The sequence below is a fragment of the Suncus etruscus genome, chromosome X, assembly GCF_024139225.1.
Source record: "Suncus etruscus isolate mSunEtr1 chromosome X, mSunEtr1.pri.cur, whole genome shotgun sequence".
NCBI lineage: Eukaryota > Metazoa > Chordata > Mammalia > Eulipotyphla > Soricidae > Suncus > Suncus etruscus.
Genome location: NC_064868.1, coordinates 63,424,927 through 63,447,079, shown reverse-complemented (window position 1 = coordinate 63,447,079; position 22,153 = coordinate 63,424,927). Strand labels below are relative to the sequence as shown.

The 22,153-nt window shown below is 37.2% G+C and overlaps 1 protein-coding gene across 1 annotated transcript in view; it reads left to right on the top strand.

Annotated features, from left to right (window-relative positions):
• The window catches only part of PHKA1 (phosphorylase kinase regulatory subunit alpha 1), a 210,960-nt gene that overhangs the window by 27,119 nt on the left and 161,688 nt on the right, over window positions 1-22,153 (top strand). The window contains exons 5-6 of the mRNA XM_049767159.1: window positions 7,205-7,287; window positions 13,247-13,327. Of these exons, the coding sequence (XP_049623116.1) occupies window positions 7,205-7,287; window positions 13,247-13,327 (164 nt within the window). The remainder of the gene's footprint in view (window positions 1-7,204; window positions 7,288-13,246; window positions 13,328-22,153) is intronic.

The following is a 22,153-nucleotide window of genomic DNA, read 5'->3' as shown; positions in this document are numbered from 1 at the left end:
GATTTCAATATTTTATCTCTACCTTTATTTTTGTCATTTTGACTAGGATGTGTCTTGGTGTGCTTTTATTTGGGGCTCTTTTAGCTGCTACTCTTCAGGCATCCAGGATGTGGTTTCATGCTTTCCAGTTCTTCTTAGCAATGATATCCTTGACAGTTATTACTTCATAGGGGTTTTCTTCTGGGTCTTTGGGTCTGCAATTATTTTTATGTTGTCCTTGATGAAATTTATCCCAAACGTCTATTGTCTGTTCACTTATTTTGAATATTGTTTTCTATATTCTCTTCATTTATTTTATTTATATTATTTATTTATTCATTTATTTTCTAATCTCTTTTGTTGTATGAAAGTATTATTCAGCTTATTCTCCAGTTCACTGATGTCATCAGCTGCTGTTACTCTGCTGGTGATGTCATCCAGTGAGTTTTTCACTTGACTTACCATGTTTTTTAGTTTTTTTTATTCTGTTTGACGTTTTCTCATTTCTACTTTCATGTACTCTTGAGTCTTATTTACTTTTTTCGGTTTGTTCGATAGTTTGTTTGTTTGTTTGTTTAGTCTTTGAAAATTCTCTGCATTTCCTCTTTAATGTCCTTATCAGAAAGGCCATGTAGGTGGCAAGTACTAGTTAGATTTTCAGAACTACCATTTTCATTTTCTAAATATGGTTGGCTTCTGCAGTTTCTTCACAGTGACCTTTCAATATGGTGGTGTTTTTATGTGTTGCGCTGGGGGTCATTGACTAGAAGAAGTGTACAGCTGCAGAGCAAATTGAACTAGTCTCTCTCTTCTCATATCGTGCTGATTTCACCTCTTTTGTGACATGGACTGGGCTCTATGCTCACCTAATAATGAGCCTTGCTGCCAGCTGCCCCACCTATTCTGCTTTGCTGGACTGGCTCTCTGCATACCTCTCAGCAAGCACTGTGGTGTGCTGGTCTTCTATGCTTCTAGCTGTCCTTTCTGCTCCCCACATGGCAAGTGCAACAGAGTACTGGTCCCTCCTTTTCTTCATTATTGCTGGAGGGGCTCTCTGCTCACTTCAAGGTGAGTCTTGAGGTGTGCTGTTCCCATTCTTTCTGTTTAAATTAACTTTTAGGGGCCGGTGAGGTGGCGCTAGAGGTAAGGTGTCTGCCTTGCAAGCGCTAGCCAAGGAAGGACCATGGTTCGATCCCCCAGGGTCCCATATGGTCCCCCAAGCCAGGGGCGATTTCTGAGCACTTAGCCAGTAGTAACCTCTGAGTGTCAAATGGGTGTGGCCCGAAAAACCAAAAAAAAAAACCCAAATAAATTAATTTTAAAATCATTTTTAAATTTTATTCACTTTTGTTTGCCTTTTTCTTCCATTTTTATTGCATTACTGTGATTTGTAATTTTGTTAATGTCAGTTTCATTATTGCAATGTCCTAATACCACACCCATCACAAGTGTCTGATTCTAAAATTCTTTTATTTAAAATTTATTAATTTTGGTGTGGAAGTGATAGGTCAGCTGTAGGGTGTTTGCCTTGCAAGCAGCTGATTCAGGACGGACGGTGGTTTGAATCCCAACATCCCATATGGTTTCCCATGCCTTCCAGGAGTGATTTCTGAGCACAGAGCCAGGAATAATCCCAGAGCGTTGCCAGGTGACCCAAAAACCAAAAAATAAAATAAAATAAAATTTATTATTTTTGTAAATTATACGATTTAGTTTTATCTTCATCTTTTCTCTTAATATGTTCATCTTTATGGTTGCGTTTATCCTTGAGCTCATTATTTAATCCTTGTTTTCTGACATTCTGTTACTGAATTCCTCTTTTGTGGTTTTAGTATAGTTACTGTTCACATGCTTAATGGCTTCTGTTTAGATTTTCCTCAGAGTTCTTGAGTTCTTGATATTTTCCTATTTCTTTATATATGTGATCATCATTAGGATTGTAGCTTTATATTTTTCACCAGTTGAGTTTATAAAACTACAAGGTACTTCGTATTCATACTGGAATTTGTCTTCATATATTAATGGAGGTCATCTCTTCACTGTGTTCAGTGCTATACCAAGTGTAGGGTTGAGTATTCAAGTTCATTTAGGCTAGGTGGCAATTAGAAGTTAATACTCATCAGTTCCAGTAAAAGGTTGTGACTCTTAATTTGGATGAATCTGAATGATTACTTGGAATTTATGGTCACGAGTGTTCTAAAGTAGCTACAGCACTGACATCCAGAAGACCTGGTTTGTAACTTAAAATTCAAAGATGCTTTATAATGTGTTACAATCTCGGGACTTGAGGGACAAAGTAATTGTACATAGATTCTGTTTTATTTATCTTAACGTTCTTTGGCTGAAAGTTCAAAGTTAAGATATCAGCAAGGGGACTTCTGAGAATTATGTTATGGGTGATTGTCCTTCCACTGTAACTTTACCTTGTCCTCTTTCTTTGCATCTTTGTTCTCATAATTCAAAATAAAAAAATTTAAAAAAAATTCAAAGATGCTGGTGTCTAGCAAAGGCTAATATGATTAAGTCCAGCAGGTTTTAGTAATGAGTGCTGTAATAGATACTAAACAATAAGCAACCCTCTTTTTATTTGCCAGGGCCTGTCAGGAACTGTTGTTTCAGGTTTAGATCTGGGAGGTATCTTATGGTTTGACATTTCAATATTCGGTGTGAACAGCACACCATATACTAATGGTCCCATGCTATAATAAAATGCTCAAATTGCACCATATTTCCAAGTATCTCCCAAGTTGAGGGGTCAAACTGGTCAGCAAGTTGCTTTTTATTATGTACATGATGTGTAGGCTTAAGAAGAGACTGGAATCTCAACATAAAAAATTTTCTTAGAGCCAAATGAAAGATACCATACAAGCAATAGGGACTCTTCCATTGACTGGCTGTTATTTGGAAGTATTTAGGATACTTTCTTTTTTTGGGGGGGGGCACACCCGGCGGTGCTCAGGGGTTACTCCTGGCTGTCTGCTCAGAAATAGCTCCTGGCAGGCACGAGGGACCATATGGGACACTGGGATTCGAACCAACCACCTTTGGTCCTGGATCAGCTGCTTGCAAGGCAAATGCCGCTGTGCTATCTCTCCGGGCCAGTATTTAGGATACTTTCTAATTTTTTTTTTTTTTTTTTTTTTTTTTTTTTTTTGGTTTTTGGGTCACACCTGGCAGCGCTCAAGGGTTACTCCTGGCTTTATGCTCAGAAATCACTCCTGGCAGGCTTGGGGGACCATATGGGATGCCGGGATTTGAACCACCAACCTTCTGCATGTAAGGTAAATGCCTTACCTCCATGCATCTCTCCGGCCCCGATACTTTCTAATTCTAAGTATTCATTCTGGTTGTCTGTAATTAATTAGATATAGAATAGAAGGAACTGGGTTTGTTCGCTGAGTAGCAAATATTACTCAAGGATAGAGAAATAGTATAGTGCTTAGGACATTTGCTTTACATGCAGCTGATTTGGGTTTGATACTTGGCACCCTGTGTAATTATCAGAATTGCGATTAGTGATCCCTGAGCACAGAGCCTGGAGTAAGCTTTGGGCCCATCTTGATGTGCCCCCCCACCAAACCAAACCAAATAAGCAAAAACTAAATGTGACTCAGATTGACCTTAAGGTCTTATATATAGAAATACCAATAAAACAAAATTCTGTATCAATGAATATACACAAATCAGTTGTATCAGTAGTATACATTTCAACACCTAAAGTAAAATTATAAAAGGATTTCCCATTACATAAGTATAAAAATGACATTATATAGTATGCAGCTCTCAGAAAAAAAATCATGCAGTTTTCTGCAACATATATGGAACTAGAGGATAGTATGGAAGTCACAAGGAAAGGGATAGATACAGAATGATCTCTCATGTGGGATTTAAAGATTTGCAGCAAGGTGGCAACAGAGGGCCAAACATAAAATATCAGGAGGATTGATCCTCACAACTAAATCTGTGGGCAGGGAGGTTGAAAGGGAAAGGTGCTGGGGTCCTTGGGGGAGGAATGTGTGCTTCCTAGTGAGGGATGTGATATTTAAATTACCCATCACTAACAATATTGTAAATCACAGAACCTCAATGAGTAAAACAAAAAGTTAAAAAAAATTTAAATCTAATGTTGGGGATGTGAATCAGCAGTAGAAAGTCTGCTTGGCATATTGACATTTTGGATTCAATCAATCCCTGGCACTACAAAAACAAAACCCTCACCCAAATTCTGGGGAATAATAAATTTGACAAAAGTACTGTAAATTTTGTATTTCAGAAGCTAAAACACATATGAGGAAATAAAGTCTATATTTATGGATCAAATGCTATTAAGATAGCATTGCTCCCCAAATTCTTTGTAGAAAATAACAATCTGATACTTAAATGTACATGAGAATTCTGAGGACTCAGAATAGTCAAAATAATTTTGAAAAAGAACAAAGAGTCTACAATGATTTAAAAGCCTATAGCAAATCTATACAAATCAAAACAATGAGTTACATAAGGATATACCAGTGGTGGGCAATCTTTTTATTCAACTGAGCCAAATCTCGCCAAAACCACGATTGAAATTTATTTTGAGAGCCACATTTTTAAAACCGAAAATACATAGGATGATACACTGTTGGGAGAAAAGTCACACAGAAAGTCATGCCCCCCCCCCCCCAATACCGCATGACCTGACTAGAGCTGTGTGGAGCCGGCCACCAGGGCTGCATACAGGGCGCGCACTGACAGAGGCTAGGAGCAGAGTTCTGACTCCTGGAGTGGCCGTCCGGCACACAGAAGAGCTGCATTAAAAATGTAAAGAGCCGCTTGTGGCTCGTGACCTGCAGCTTGCCGACCACTGGGATATACATTTAGAACAATAGAATAGAACCAAGTATCCAGAAATTTGCTGTTATATCACAGGCAACATTTGATAGGGAAACCAAGATATTTCATTTGTTTTTTTTAATAAATATTGCTAGGAAATGTGGATTAGCTACATGCTATCGAATAAAATTGGATTGATTTCTTATAAACAAGAAACTTCAAAATAAATTATAGATCTATATATAAGTGTGAAATAAATTGGATTAATATGTCAGGGCAGCATTTCAGAGATGGGTGACTTAAATTTATTTTTTTCTTAATTCTCATGTCTGGAATTCTAGTATCAAAGTGTTGGCAATGCTCACTGATGATGATATATTTCTCTTTGGCTTGCTTTTCTAGCTGTCTTCTCAGTTGTACCCTCACATGAACTTTTTTTGTTTATGTGTATTCCTAATGTCACTTATAAAGACATGAGCTTTAAGTATCAGGGCCCCAAAATTATGATCTCATTTTAGTTTATTTGCCCCCTTCAATGTTCTCTCACCAAATATAATCATAATCATCATATAGATGATGATTTAGGTGTGAATTTCGAGAATTAAGATGGGCTTCATAACAGAAAGAGACAAAACCTTGAGATCAGACAAAATCGTTTTAGACAACATCAAAAATAAGTGCCTAAAAATAAGTAAATTGGAATTTATTAAAATAAGAACTTTCAAATTTCAAAGGTCCCTTTAAGGAAAATAACTATCTGCAAATCACATCTGATATAGGACTTCTATCTAGAATATATAAGTTCTTATAATTTAATAATAAAACAGTATAATTTAATATGCATGAAGACTATGAATTGACATTTTTCAAAGAAGTTATTTTTTTTTTTGGTTTTTTTTTTGGGCCACACCCGTTTGACGCTCAGGGGTTACTCCTGGCTATGTGCTCAGAAATCGCCCCTGGCTTGGGGGGACCATATGGGACGCCGGGGGATCGAACCTCGGTCCTTCCGTGGCTAGCGCTTGCAAGGCAGACACCTTACCTCCAGCGCCACCTACCCGGCCCCTCAAAGAAGTTATTTAGATGATTTATTAGCACCTAAAATTTGTTATATCATTAGTCACTAGAGATATGCGAATATAAAGTACAATGAGAACTTGTTTCTTTTTTTGGGAGAGGAAATAAAATTTTTGATTGAGATTATGTGATTGATATTCAATTAATAAGTATATCATGCACTTTATTTCCATACCACATCCATACACAGCTCTTTCTCCCAAAGACTGAAAACACCCCTCCCTCCCTACTCAACTCAGTTGTGTGGGTAACTTCCTTCATTATAGAATCTTTGGATATATATTGCTGCTTAGCTGTGTATCTCTGTCTCATATTTGAGAATGACTGTGGGGGTAATTCTTGGGCTGACTGGTTGGTTGGCTCCCCAGAAGTTTATGGCTGCCTCAATATATTCTGGAGTTTCAAATATTTAACTTCTTAACTCTGCATGTGTATATTATCACCATGTATAGGGAGCAGGCAGTCATTAGGACTGGTATATAACCTGTGGGACTTTGAAGAAAAGCTTTGTGATGGTTATTGACAATAACTAGCTGGTGAAGTATTGAGAGCATGTATACAGATATTTTGAACTTTAAAATCTATAAAATAAAGGGATATCCATCTCTTTAAATTATTATAAAAATTAAAATGATAATTTATGCAAAAATTAAAATGATAATTTATGCAGACACTTCATTTTAAGATATAGCTATCTTGTTATTGCTTACATTTGGAATAATTATTATTCTTAATCCTAAGAGGTCATAGTCTCCTTAAAATAATAGTTTTAATCTATTCTTGCTTAGCTTTTAGACTCCAAATCTGTTTTGAAACACTTTTCTTTATTTTTCAATATTCCTAGGTTTGTACATTTAAATACATTAGTTTTATGTATTTAAATATGTATTCAAATGCATGAAATATACTAGTTATATAATTATTAGTCTGAGCTTTGCTGTTAAAATCAACACTTTGTGACCTAAAAGCTGACACAGTGACTTAGAGCATTTTCCCTGCAATCATGAGACAGAAATTTCTAATTCAAGGACATCCTGTCCTGGTTAAGGTTAGCCTGAGAATCATCAATGATCCTCCGAAAAGGGTAAAAGCCCTTAAAATAACAGTTATATATCTTCCGTGTTAAAATAATTCTCAGGCATTTTTTTTTTACTTTTAGTTGAATACAAGTTCAGAACTGAGTTTTGGTCTTGAAATGGTTTGGGAATTGAAGTGCTTCCCACTATACCTAAATAGGAACAGTACTGAGAGAAAATATTGTAGTCAGTTACTGTAGCTGTCTCTAAAGCTTATAATGATTATTGATCAACTCTATTTTCATTTTCTTTCTCATCAGGACTTCATATCATCCACAGTCTAGATGAAGTCAATTTCATACAGAACCTTGTATTTTACATTGAAGCAGCATATAAAACTGCTGTAAGTACTCACTTTGGAATAATTGTTAACATGTCTAATTAATAGATGACTCATTCATTCTGTAATGCTTGCCCTCATATTGCCCTCATCATTCTATAAAACTTCTAACAATAATTTCCTTCAGTTCTTTTTTGGACATTTTTCGGTGGCCACATCTGGCAGTGCTCTCAGGGCTTATTCTTGGCTCTGTGATCATGGATCACTCCTGGTGGCGCTTAGGATATAGAACTCAGGTTGGCTGCAAACCAGACAAGTACTTTGCCACTGTACTAATGCTCCTGCCCTTCAGCTATTTTCTTCATTAGCTTCGTTATTCTCTGATTTCCTTCTATCTGGGGGATTTACACACAAAGGGAGTCTCATTTTTATCTAACTGTAATATTATATGGTTATGCATTTGCCAGTATGGAGCTAAATTATCATCATCATCATTATTATTATTATCATGATTATTATTAGTTGGTTTTGGGGTTACACTGAGTTATGCTCAGGGACTACTCCTGGCTATGAGCTCAGAATTTGCTCTTGGCATGGGGGACCATATAGGACACCGGGGGAATCTAACCGAGGTCCATCCTGGGTCAACCACATGCAAGGCAAATGCCCTATTGATGTGCCATCATTCTGCCCTATTATTTTACATTAATGGCATATGGTCTTAAGTGGAGCAAGATAATTAGGGACTTATAGATAATTTAACTACTTGTTAAATACTTAGAAATGAAAATTTGTGGTATCTGTAAATTTTGAACTTACCATATGGAAATATTTTTCCTATTTCTATCATATAAGATATGATAATATATCAAATATATTTAACATAGTTTATTTCATGTGTTGCTCTACATAATTATATAATGGTAATTGTATTGAAAATAGATTTATAATAAATAGTGCAGTTTTTATTAGTTGTTTAATGTTGTGTATGAAAACATTTCCATAAGATTATTCTTTGCCTGTTGTCCCACCTTGACCTTCCAGGTGGGGGCGCCGTTGAGAGCGGAATAAATAGTTTGGGAGCGAGGTGTTAGGGATCTTTTGGGAGAGTTTGGGGGGTGGCTCTAGGTGTTTTTCGGAGCTAGCAGCGGGCTGACAAAGAACTCTCTTCGCCTAACCTTTTACCCCTTAACCCTCCTGTCTGTGTGGATTATTTGCTGCGGATAAATATTACCAAGATCTCTTCTCAAAAGGGGAGAAGGGGATGGGAATCAATTTCTCATTCTGGGAGTTCTTTGAGGATACACAAATAAAAAATAAAGTAGTAAACGGGACCCCACACTTTAAAATGGAAGAGTAAATCTGGAACTTATTCCCTTTATATTTGCCAGACTAAGCCTAAAATAGACATATTTGATTCAACCTGACTTATTGCCTAATTCTGTGTTCCAGAATAGTTTGAGGGTACTTTGGCTTCTCCATTACAGATATTGGTTACAGTTGTAGAATTAATTGTATTTGTGCTTCCTCATCTTCCTTTTTCATCCTCTTTTTTTCAGGCCAGGGTAGTGCTGAACTTGGGGGCAGGTGAGACTAGAATAAGTATCACTTTAAACAGTTTTGATATAAAAAGTCATTTGACTTAGATGGGCCTGGAGTAATCATAACAGGTTGGGTGTTTACTTTGCATGCTGCTGAGCCATGCTTGATCCCTGGTGACCAACTTGGATTTGATCCCTGGTATTTCATATAGTCCCCCTAAGCATCACCAGGAGTGATAATGAGTGCAGCTCCAGGAGTAACCATGAGTATCAATTTCTGTGGTCCCAAAATAAAAAAAAAGTCATTTAAAGGGCCAAAGTAATAGCACAGAATAGCACAGTGGTAGGGCCTACATGCGGCTGACCCAGGATGGACCTTGGTTTGATTCCCGGCCTCCCATATGCTCCCCCAAGCCAGGAGCGATTCTGAGCACATAGCCAGGAGTAACCCCTGAGTGTCACCAGGTGTGGACCAAAACAACAACAACAACAACAAAATGTCATTTAAGGTACATACAGAAATAAAATCAGATAACAAGATTGTTTAATATATATGCATGCACATGGGCATTTCCAAGTTTTGGTCAATAATATTTAGAATCATGACACTACAGTAATAATGAATATGAATGCTCAAGTATTGAATTCCATAATTATGTAATAAAAAGAAGTCAGAGTGGGGCCAGAGCAATAGCATAATAGGTATTAGGGTCTTGTACACAACTGGTCTCCTCAGCATGAATCAGTGTGATTCCAGAGTGCAGAACCAGGAGTAACCCCTGAGTATAGCCAGGTATGGTCCCCTAAAAGAAGCCAAAGTTTCTTCTAGAGGTGGTCTTATTCTAAGGGGTACACATACACACAAGAGAGAGAGAAAGAGGGGCCGGAGAGAAAGCACAGTGGTAGGGCATTTGCCTTGCACACAGCCTATCTGGATGAACTTAGGTTCAATTCCCGGCATCCCATATGGTCCCATATGGTTCCTTCCAGGAGCGATTTCTGAGAGCAGAGCCAGGAGTTACTCCTGAGCACCACCACCAGATGTGCCCCCCATAAAAAAGAGAGTTAAAATACTTTCCTTACATGAGCAGAGTTCAGTTTGATGGGTTCTGTTCATGTAAGGAGCACTGTGTATGATTCCCAAAACACTGCCAGGAGTGACCCTTGATCACAGAGTCAAGAGTAAAGCAGGAACACTCCCTTAAAAAAGAAGAGAAGTTGTTGACTCTAGGACAAGAATAGGGAAAATAAAAAATGAAACATAAGCATCATGTAATGTCATAAATTGAGGAAGTATTTAAACAAGAGTGTTCACAGAACCCAACCTGAATGAACTCCCATCGATAAAATGGAATAATATAAACAATAACAAAAATGGTAATATTTTATGATAAATTGGAGAACACCTTAAACAATATTAGGATTATACTGATCTTAGTTAATTGAGGATTAGGGCCGGACTGGTAACCAGAGGTAGGGTGTTTGCCTTGCACACGGTTGACCCAAGACAGACACAGGTTTGATCCCCGGCATCCCTTATAGTCTCCCAAGCCAGAGGCGATTTCTGAGCACAGAGCCAGGAGTAATCCCTGAGCATCACCAGGTATGGCCCCAAAACAAACAAACTAGAAATTTATTGAGGATGGACACTTTTTCCTCAGAGAAGAATTGAGATACATTTTATAATGAAATAACTACTACTTGCAAACAAGATCTGTCCCTTCATGCTAAATTATTAGATGGTTATTTGAGTAGAAACAGGGTATTTCTGTCATTGTAAATTATTTACCTCAAGGTATTTATTGATTGCAATAGGAAAAATAGTCACTGTAAATTATTTACTTCAAGGTATTTATTGATTGCAATTGGAAAAATAGTCACAATATAATATAGAGAACTTATAGCTAGATAGTACCTTAACCAAGTGATGAATTGAAGATTAACCTCACCAGGGATAAGACATATCAGTATTGGTTCTGGAGAGCTAGTTCAGCAGGCAGTGTACTTTCCTGGCACACCGCTGAGCTGGGTTCATTCAATTCATGCAGCCCAATTGGCCCTCTTGATCCCCACCAGCAGTAATCTCTGATCTCAGAGCCAAAGAAAGCCCTTAGCATCACCGAGTGTGGTCCCCAAACAATATAAAATATATCAGTGTCATCTACTCTCTGATACAATGCACTGAGAAAGGCATAGCATAATGTCCAAAAATATAAAACTTCAATTAACTCAATCTAAATTGAGGGAAACCACAAAATAGCTGACCACTAAATTTATAAAAGTGCAATAGGCATAAAAGATTAAGACTTGAGGAACTGTAACTGAATTGAATAGAAAAAATGGCTTGGAAAATATAACACATTTTGGATTGAATACTGGAATATGAAAACTTTTGAATAGAAAACCTATGAAATTCTAATGAAGTCTTATAGTTTGGATACTAGTAATATGCTGATACTAATTTCATAGATTAGTTATTTTGATTATGTTAAGTGTTAATATTAGTAGAAGCTGAGTAAAGTGAACTTATATATGAATGAACTCACCATATTATTTTTAAAAATAAAATTAATTATAAATGTTTTATATCATTTAGTGGGCATTTAGAACTTTGGTGAGAGTGTAATCTTTTTGTTTTGTTTTGTTTTTGAGTTACACCCGGCAGCGCTCAGGGGTAACTCCTGGCTATACGCTCTGAAATCGCTCCTGGCAGGCTCGGGGGACCATATGGGATGCTGGGATTCGAACCACTGTCTTTCGGCCCCAAGAGTATATTTTTTGCAAGCATTTGGACTCTCACCCTAGCTCTGTCACTTATTATTGGGGAGTATTGGGGCCATCCAAAATCCCAGCAAAAAGGGCCGGCAAGGTGGCGCTAGAGGTAAGGTGTCTGCCTTGCAAGCGCTAGCCAAGGAAGGACCGCGGCTCTATCTCCTGTCGTCCCATATGGTCCCCCCAAGCCAGGGGCAATTTCTGAGCACTTAGCCAGGAGTAACCCCTAAGCATCAAACGGGTGTGACCCGAAATACCAAAAAAAAAAAAAAAAAAAAAAACAGAAAAAGAGTGTCAGAAGCAGGGTTTAATTTAGGAGGAGGCAACGCAGGGAATCCTGGGAGAGGTGGAGGGGGAGGGAGGGAAGGAGGGAGGGAGAGAGAGAGAGTGGAGAGAGAGGAGAGAGAGGAGAGAGAGGAGAAGAGAAGAGAAGAGAAGAGAAGGGAAGGGGAGGGGAGGGGAGGGGAGGGGAGGGAGGGGAGGGGAGGGGAGGGGAGGGGAGGGGAGGGAAGGGGAGGGGAGGGGAGGGAAGGGAAGGGAAGGGAAGGGGAGGGGAGGGGAGGGAAGGGAAGGGAGAGAAAGAGGAGATAGAGAGAGAAAATTAGAGTGAGAGCAAGATGTCAGCCAGATACAGAGAAACAGTAGCAGAAGCAGCAAAATGCAGCAGGAGCAGGGAGCCAAGCATAGTTTCTTAGGCAATCCAGCAGGGACCTCTAGCACTTCTGCTCCAGCCTTATATACCCTACTGGTGGCAGGGAGAGTCTCATAACTGATTCATCATCCTTAAAGGGACAGGAGCAGGCTTATGACAGAAGGCCTAAAAGCTGAGTCTCTTCTTTTAAAAAGCCTTAGGGCTGTTTCCTATATCTTAAGGTTGAGTTCTCTCTCTCTCTTTCTCTCTCTCTCTCTTTCTCTCTCTCTCTTCTCTCTCTCTCTCTCTCTCTCTCTCTCTCTCTCTCTCTCTCTCTCTCTCTCTCTCTCTCTCTCTCTCGTTTTTGGGCCAAACCCGGTGACGCTCAGGGGTTACTCCTGGCTATATGCTCAGAAATCACTCTTGGCTTGGGGGACCATATGGGATGTCAGGGGTTTGAACTGTGGTTCGTCCTAGGCTAGCATGGGCAAGGCAGATGCCTTACCGCTTGCACCTCTGCTCTGGCTCCTGGGTTGAGTTTCTTTTAAAAAGCCTTAGGGCTGTTTTCCTATAGCGGTAAGTCAACTGACCTCAATTTTTTTACTTTAGTGCTTTATTTTCTATAATGTACAAGGATCAAGGAAGATAATAGTATAATGTTAATAGGTTAGTGTCTGGGTCATTGATACTGACAATAGAGAATAAAATTAGTTTATGATACAATACTGGGATACTATTTAAACTTTATGTCCCAAACTTCCTGTGTTTGAAGAATAGTTTTGAAAATCATTGTCTTAGAAAGAGTTATAGTTCTCTGTCCTGATCTTCTAGCTTCTTAGAATTTAGGAATTTAATGAGTCTTCTAACTTCTTAGAAGCCTTAAATATAACTCAAAGCTGCTAGGGAAATAGCTACAAGGATTACCTATTTATTGGCATCTTTTAATAGACATGGATTTATATTTGTGTGGCAAACTATTAACAACTGTGAGTGAGTGCCTTTTATTTTAATAGTTGTGTATCTAGTAAGTACTTAATAGTAATGACTTCCTAATGGTATGTTGGTTATTTTACACTAGGACTTCGGGATATGGGAACGTGGAGACAAGACCAACCAAGGTATCTCAGAATTGAATGCCAGTTCAGTTGGCATGGCAAAGGTAACTGTATTTGCTTTTCACAGACCAAGTTTGAGTAAAAATGACCTTTGCTATAGAAAAATATTTAATTTGAATATATCTTCTTTTTCTTTTTTATTAATATCTTTATTTTGTCTCTCTGATCCGGGAGGCCAGCTCTTTCCAGGTATGGGGTTAGGGGACACCCCATGCCAGAGGCCTTTTCCCTAGCTTGGGTGGTGCTGGGAGGCTTGGCAGGCCCCCACCCAATACCTTATTTCTCCCCTGGACTCCAGGCCTTTCCTGGGTGCTGGCTCAGATGAACTCTATTGTGCTCCTCTTGCTTTCCTTTCCCTCTTCTAAGGGGGAGACACATGGGGAGGAGGGCGTGCCAATGCAGCACTGGTGTATGTTGGAACATTCACTGGTAATTTTTTTTCCTCATTGGTCTCCATTTTAAAAACCGCATGGGGGCTAGCGCCCCCGTGCATACCTTATACATTGAAAAGAAAAATGAGAGTATGGACTCTCAGGATGGGAGGAGACCAGTACTCTTTCCCGACTTGTTTACTCTCAGCGGCCTCTTGACCTCTTCCTTCCTTCATTGTGTAACTATGGTTGGTACCATACTAGGTTTCTGATTAGTTCCCACTCAAATGCATTTCCCTACAATGGAACTGTGGGGAGTCATTTTGCAGACTCCAGAAGGCTAAATCACAGACCACAGGGGTGTCCAGGATTTAGCACCCTCCTCCTGACTATCTCTAATGACATAAAAGGGACATGCATATCTCCTTTGAATATTGTAGATATATTCCTTCAACCTCTATAGCTATTATTGAATAGCCCCTTAAATGGTGATAATTGTGTTCACTGTTTTATGCCAGATTGTTTATTTTCCCCACTTTTTATCTTTTCTTCTCTTTGTGAACTGTTCAATAAGGAATTTTGGTGAAAGAGTCCCTTAGTTTAATGCTTATGTTTGAACCAAGTCACGGGGAATGTTGAACTTGTTCTTGTGGTCCCCATATGCACTGATAAAGCCACGTGGCATTATTTCTTGTTTGCCTAGTCACATTAAAATGGAAAATACTATACATACAAACAAGTTCTTATCTAATAAAGATAGGAACACACAAACCTTGTAGTGCAATGGGACCTTACACCCTGAACATTGACATAATGACCTGGCACAGGCCTCAGAAGAATGGGCACTCTCCATTCACCCCGGAACCAGGGAAACCATCTATGAAACATCCAAAGTTGTCTATAACATCACCTGGAAGCAATCCTCTACCAGGGAATATTTACAATATTTAAAGAAAAACATTTGAAAAAGAAGATAAGACCCTACTGCTACTCTGACATCGATATACTCAAAAGAATCTTCCCTTAACACCGAGAAGACTTAACAAAAACAATGACCTACTTACTGAACAGGGCTTTCTACATTGCCCTTTAATTGTGAGTGGAAATTAAAGGATGCTCCGCACCATCCTGACTTCAATGGAGGATATACAGATTCCAGGATCTTCAATACAGAAACATGATACCAATAACAGAGACTGTGAAAAATAAAACTAGTGGCACTACAGACAATGACCTGGATTGGACAAACTAGTTTGCCTAGAGCCTAAAGTTGGTCTTATGCCAGGAAACTTCAGGGGTAGGGTCCCCTTGTATTTAGGCCAAGGCTTTTACTTCCCATGCCCCCCATATTTTGGTGAGCCTATGCAAATGATAATTGCCACTCTAACACCGTTTTTACTGTGCTCCTTTGACTCTAAACCTTAAAAAAACCACTTAAACTTTTGAGGTTAACTTAAACTAATATACATGTGCATGGAAATGTAAAAAACTACTATGCCTTCAAGTTTAAGGAATTGCATAAATTTTATGGCTTTAGATTGCTTGGTGTACAGCTAAGAAATATTATAATGTACTACAATCTGGGGACTTGAGGGACAAAGTAATTGTACAGGGGTTCAGTTTTATTTTTTTTATTGTTCCTTGACTGTAAGATCTTAGCAGGGGGATTTCTTCTGAGAACTCTTGTCTTTGGGTGATTTCCCTTTCACTGTATCTTTACCTTGTCCTCTTTTTTTGCATCATTATTCACAGAATTAAAAATAAATAAATGAATTAATATCTTTTTTTTTGGGGGGGGGTTTGGGCCACACCCGGTAACGCTCAGGGGTTACTCCTGGCTATGTGCTCAGAAGTTGCTCCTGGCTTGGGGGACCATATGGGACACCGGGGGATCGAACCGCGGTCCATCCAAGGCTAGCGCAGGCAAGGCAGGCACCTTACCTTTAGCGCCACCGCCCGGCCCCATGAATTAATATCTTTATTTAAACACCTTGGTTACAATATGATTGTTGTTGGGTTTCAGTCATGTAATATCTTCTTTTTCAAATATTTTTCTTTAAATATTGTAAAATTTTAGTTTTATAGAGAATTATGGATATGTATATGAAAACTTGTTATAAGCTCCAGATTTATATAGCTAACCTTTATATACATATCTCTACTTACATATTTCACAAGAACTCAAAAAACATATTTTAAACTCATAATCTTTGCCATTGCATAATGAACAAAAGTAGGCTCTTACTCCTCATAACCAATAAGAACATCTTAGTATCAAGTTATCTTAGTATTGTGTTACCTGCCTCTTTATTCCTCTTCATTTTTAAATCATGATTATTTGTTTTCAACTTTGCTCTATACTTTCCTTCCTACTCCCAATGCCATAATTGTAATTCTTGTATTTTTGGAAAGAAAAAGGCATACAATATAATATATGTAATCATATTAATCATATATATTAAATTGATATGTGATTGTGAGTTGACTCACTTACCAAAGGGCAGATATTCAGATTAATTTTTAAAAAGAGAAAAGAAAATCTAATTTTTTACTACTTATAGGAACCCAAGTATAACAGTAAATATCCAATGAAGTAGAATTCAAGGCAAAGAGTGTTATATGAAACGATGAAGATAAAGATGGAAAAGAATATTTTGATGGCACAGATATTATGAGAGATTTTGGTCTGTAATGTAGTTGTAAATGATATAAAACATTTGGTTTTTGTCTATAGTTATATGAGGGTTATTGAATAAGCTATATGCCCAGTAGCAGATGATTGGATAAAGAAAATATGGTATAAATAACAGATCAAGCATTCTTGCATGCAGCCTCCAGTCTACATCAAAAACTAGCAAGACTGTTCTTCTTGCCAAGCAGAAATTTATCCAAATCCTCTTTAAATTCTATGATCTCCCTTAGACCAATCCACTTCCCTGAGACCAATTCTCTTGCATCAGTACTCTGTTGAGTAAGAACATGAGAATGGGATCTCTTGTTTTGTTCCTCATATTCAAAGAAAAACTTCATTTTTTATTAAAATACTAATAAGGGATTTCTATTATATTGGGCTTTTTCCTTTTTTATAATTGGGGTGTTTGTTTTAATTTGTTGTGAGTTTTTGTCATGGAAGGATGGCTGTATATGTCCTTTTAAGTGTCTCTGGGGCAATATAAAAGGGTTTAATCCAAATATAGTAATTTCTGCATAAATGAAAGGTAATTTAAACTTTCCATAATTCTAGGTTGTCTGAAGAAAGAAGTTAACAAAGCTGTTTTTGCATAATAGCTTCTCTGACTCTTCTAATACAGACTTTGGTTTATACAATTTATTCGAGTAGGGTACTCTCTTTAGAGAAGAGATTTACTTTTTGAAATATTGGTAGAAAGAGAAAAAGTATTTATTTTTGCTTGGGGGTTGGTACACCCAACTGTTGTCAGGTGTTCCTTTGGCTTTGCACTCAGGAATTACTTCTGGTGGGCTTGGGACCATATGGGATGCTGAGGATTGAATCTAGATTGTGTGCATTGCAAGCACCCTAACTGTACTCCAGCCTACAAAATATTTATTTTTGATGAGGTCATTGAAATTTCCAGTATGTCTGATGAACCAAAAATACATTTAGACTTTCAAGGTCTTAAGCAGAAAATAATCTAAATGTGAAGAAATGCATTTTAAAAAATAATAAAATTCATTCCTAAGGTATACTAGGAAGTTGGTCTATTTTTCCAGCTCAGTTGGGCATTTTGTTTAACCAGAATGGCTTGATAAAGAGATGGCCGGTATGTTTGTGAGGGTCATCAGAGAGCTTTATATAATAAGAAGGGTTTTCTCCAAATTGATGACAAAATAAATGCCTTTAAGAAAATTCATCTGAGAACTGTCCACAAGGTGGACAGGTGAGCTCAAGACCAGAGAGCATGAAAATAAAGAAATTGGCCAAAAAATAGAGCTTAGCCACAAGAAAATAGGAGTGGGATGAGCATACCATGAGAAGAGATTCCACTTCACTCACAATCTTTGCATTTATTCTAGCCAATATGCCCCACCACAACACTTAACAGACACCACCACGCTGCAAATATCACAATGGGAAAGCAATCTGGAATTTCACCAGGTTTAGCAAATGAATATGGTAGTTTTGAAGACCCAACTAGTAACAGCCACCTATATAGCCTCTCTAAGGAAGTTAGAGAAGAAATGTGGAAGATTTTCAAAACACTAAAAAAAAATCAACAAACATGGAACATACAGCCAATAAGGCTAAAAAGGATATGAGAGTACAAATGAGAAAACTTCAAAACGAAATGATAGAACTAAAAAACTTGATAGGCAAAATGAAAAACTCACTGGAAGTCCTCACCAGCAGAGTAACAGCTATGAACAGAATCAGTGACCTAGAAAGAGAGCTTCATAATACCTCAATACAACTAAAGATTATAGAAAAGGCCTTAAATTAAACTGATGGGATGGAAAATGTTCTCAAAATAAGTTAACAGATGGCAATAGAATTGTGGGATAGATTCAAAAGAAAAAATCATAAGAATCATTGGGTCCCAGAAATTCTGGAAGAAAATCCTCACGAAGAAGTAACAGTCACATTGCTGAGATGTTCCCATAACTGAAGAGTGCAAGCAACCACATTCTGGTTGCCCAAAGAGTACCAGCCAAAAAAAAAAAAAAAAAAGCCCCAAATAAAAGCACTCAAAGACATCCAATACACAAAGATGAAAACTTTAGACAGAATACTGAAAGCAAGATGAAAGAAGGAAATTACATATAAAGAAGCTTGTTTAAGATGTATATTTATCACAAACAATTCACCATGCCCAAAGGCTGTGGTGGAACATAGTGAAAGAACTCAAAGAAATGAACATCTCAACAAGAACACTTCACCCTGCCAGAATTTCTTTAGATTTAAAGGAATAATACACAGCCTCACAGATAAATAGTAGCTCAGGAACTTTACAAACTCAAAACCAACCTCAAAAGAAGAACTAAAGTCTCAACTTTAAGGCAAGGAAAAACAACGCATGAAACTTGAACAAAAAGATGATCTTGAATTCCATGACAATAATCTTTCTTAGCACTAACAGACTAAATGTACCAGTTAGAGACATCAAATGGCAAAATTGATTAGAGAATACAATCTAATATTTTTTTGCCTGAAAGAAATAAATCTGAATTTGTTTGTTTGAATAGTCAGAACAAACACGACTTAAAGTCAACGGTTGTAAATAACCAAAAAAAGGCTGTGGTGTCCATACTAATATCAGAATACATAGAGTTCAGACTTAAAACAGTTATAAGAGAGAGTCAAAGAGATCATTTTAATAATTAAGGGGTAATCAAACACTTAAACATATTTGTCCCCAGTTAGTGGCCAGGAAAATACTTAAGACAACTGCTAATAGACTTGAAGAAAGACTTCAACAGCAACACAATAATAGAGGGAGACTTTCAACACTGCTCTGTCACCTCTTGATAAGTAAACCAATCTAAAACTTAATAAACTTTTGAAGGAAGAAATATAAATAATGGCTTATATAAAATATTGTATGATATGTAATATAATATATTATGTAGGGCTTTTCACCCCTAAATAGCTGAATACAAAATTTTCTTGAATACACATGAGATATTGTCCAAGTTATACTATATGCTGGACCAAAAACATACATCCATAAAATCAAAAGGATAGAAATTTTATGAAAGTAAAATATTTTCAGACTATGATGCACTAAAATTGAAGTGACTTATAAACAGAATGGAGAAATAATTTTAACATCTGAAAATGAAATATATCACTACTGAACAACCAATGAGTAAGAGAGAAAATCAAAAGACTCATGGAAACAAATGAAAATGAAGACACAATTATCAGAATTTGTGGGATACAGCAAAACAGCATTGTGGAAAATTTATAGCTTAGCAAGGTTTCATTAGAAAAAAAGAAAGGTCTTGGGACTGGAGTGTTAGTTAGCACAGTCGTAGAGCATTTGAGCACAGTGGTAGAGCATTTGCCTTGCATGCAGCCAACCAGAGATGGACCCTGGTTCAATCCCCATGTGAGGAGTGATTTCTGAGCTCAAAGCCAGGAATAACCCCTGAGGACTGTTGGATGTGGCCCCAAAACAAAAACAAACTAATCAAAAAGAAAGGGCTTACTTAATGGAACAGATTAAGAAATTGGAAAATAACCCCAAAATGAGCACAAAGCATGCAGGGTGAATGAAATAATAAAACTTAGAGTATTAATTAATTAACTACACACCACAAAACAATACAAAATATCAATGAAAGCAAGAGTTGGTTCTTTTAAATATAAGTGAGATTGAAAAAACATTATCAAGACTCAAAAAGAACAAAAGAAACTTTATAAATTGAATCTGAAACGAAAAGGGATGTCACTACAGATACCACAGAAATTAAAAAGTAACCAGAGATTATCTTGAGAAAATTTGTGCCACAAAACAAGAGAATCTAGAAGACATGGATAAATTCTTGTACTCTTATAACCTCCCAAATTTGAACCAAGATGATCTGGAATACCTAAAACGACCAATCATAATTAATAAAATTGAAATGTTATTCAAAAGAATAAACAGAAGAAAAACCCTAAACAGAAGGCTTAGATTGATTCACTAGTAAATTATTTTACATATTTAAAAGGACCTATTGACAATTATTTTGAGGTTCTTACAAGAAATCGAAGAATCAGAAACACTTCCAGTTTCTATCAAGCTAACATAATCCTGATATCAAAAGCAGAGATGCCACCAAATAAAAAAGAATTACTGGCTGATGTTATTGATGAACACAGATGCTAAGGTCCTCAACACAATACTAGTAAATAGAATTCAACACCTCTTCAAAAGATCATACACCATGCACAAGTAGGATTCATTCCAAAGAGTCAAGAATATTTTAAAATATGTTAGTCAATATAATATACAATATCAATAAAAGAACATGTAAAATCATTTTATTATATCAATTGATGTATAGAAAGCATTTGACAAGGTCCTGCATAAAAATTTACAATATGGGAATTGAAGGATATTTTCTCAATATAGTGATAGCTGTTTACCACAAGCATATTGCAAACATATTATATGGGGGGAAGTAAAAGATTTTCTTAACTCTATAATGTAGCAAACACAAGGTTGCCCCTCTTCCACCACTTTCAATATAATACTATAAGTCTATATAATATAAGCCTTAGCAATTTGTCAAAAGATCAAGAATATACAGATAGTTCTCACTGAGAGATGTCATGATACTATATTTATATATATTTAGATGGCATGATGCTATATTTATAATTTAGAAAATTCTAAAGACTACCAAAAATACAATAGATTATACAGTAGTACAAAAGAAAAATAGATTTGTATAGTAATGTGGCAGCCTACAAAATTAACATGCAATTATCTATGGCTCTGCTATGAAAAAGCACTGAAAGAGAAGAAATAGGTACCATATTCCCTGCAGCACTCAGGGATTCCTGAAGCTCTACACTCAGAAATCACTCCTGGCAGGCTCAGAGGACCATATGGTATGCTGGGATTCGAACCACCGACCTTCTGCACGCAAGGCAAACACCTTACCTCCGTGCTATCTCTCCAGTCCCTATAAGACGACTTTTTAACCCGTGAAAAACTTCAAAAAGTCGATGGTCATCTTATACACTGGTATACGGCATGCTGAAATTTACTCCAGCTTCAGGGATGAGTGATCTGCCGCCCTCTTAACACCACATCCCATACAGCTGCCAGGCATCATCACTCAGTCATCTGCTTGTCCTGATTCATCTTTCAGGGCACACAGAGGAGCTGAGTTACGGAACGCCTCATCTCATCCAGCCTCAAGGTATGCAGCTTTCCAGTGCTACCTCTGTTCAGCTTTTATGGGACACAGAGGAGGTGCTCTGTCTTCCTCTAGCTGTTCTATTAATCACTGCACCCCAGACAGCTGCTATTGGAGGAGTCCCCTCTCCCTGCTCCCAATGTAGATCACAATCAAAAAATCAGTCACTCACTACAAGTGACAAATGTAAAATGACTGTTGGCATTCCAAAGTCTAGCTTTATTAAACATGCTGTTAAACTTTGAGGGTTCTATTCTTTTTCTCTTACTTTTTTAAATTTCCATTTGGTGTGCATTAAAAGAGAGGTAGTCTTATATAGCAAATATATCCCAAACCCTATATTTTAACAGGAAAATAGGGGATCATCTTATATGCCTAGATGTCTTATATGCTGGAAAATACGGTATTAAATAAACAAGTGCCTCAGGAAATCAAGTACCTTGAAGTCAACTTAATTTAAATGATGGAAGACCTATATAGAGCAACAACAAATAGAAAATACTGCTTCATGAAAATCAAAGAAGGAAATGAAAGCACACCCACTACTCTTGGCAATGCTTCCAAAGCATTCCAAAGCATAACAATGTATTTCAATTCCAATAAGGATACCATGACATTTTTCAAAGAAAT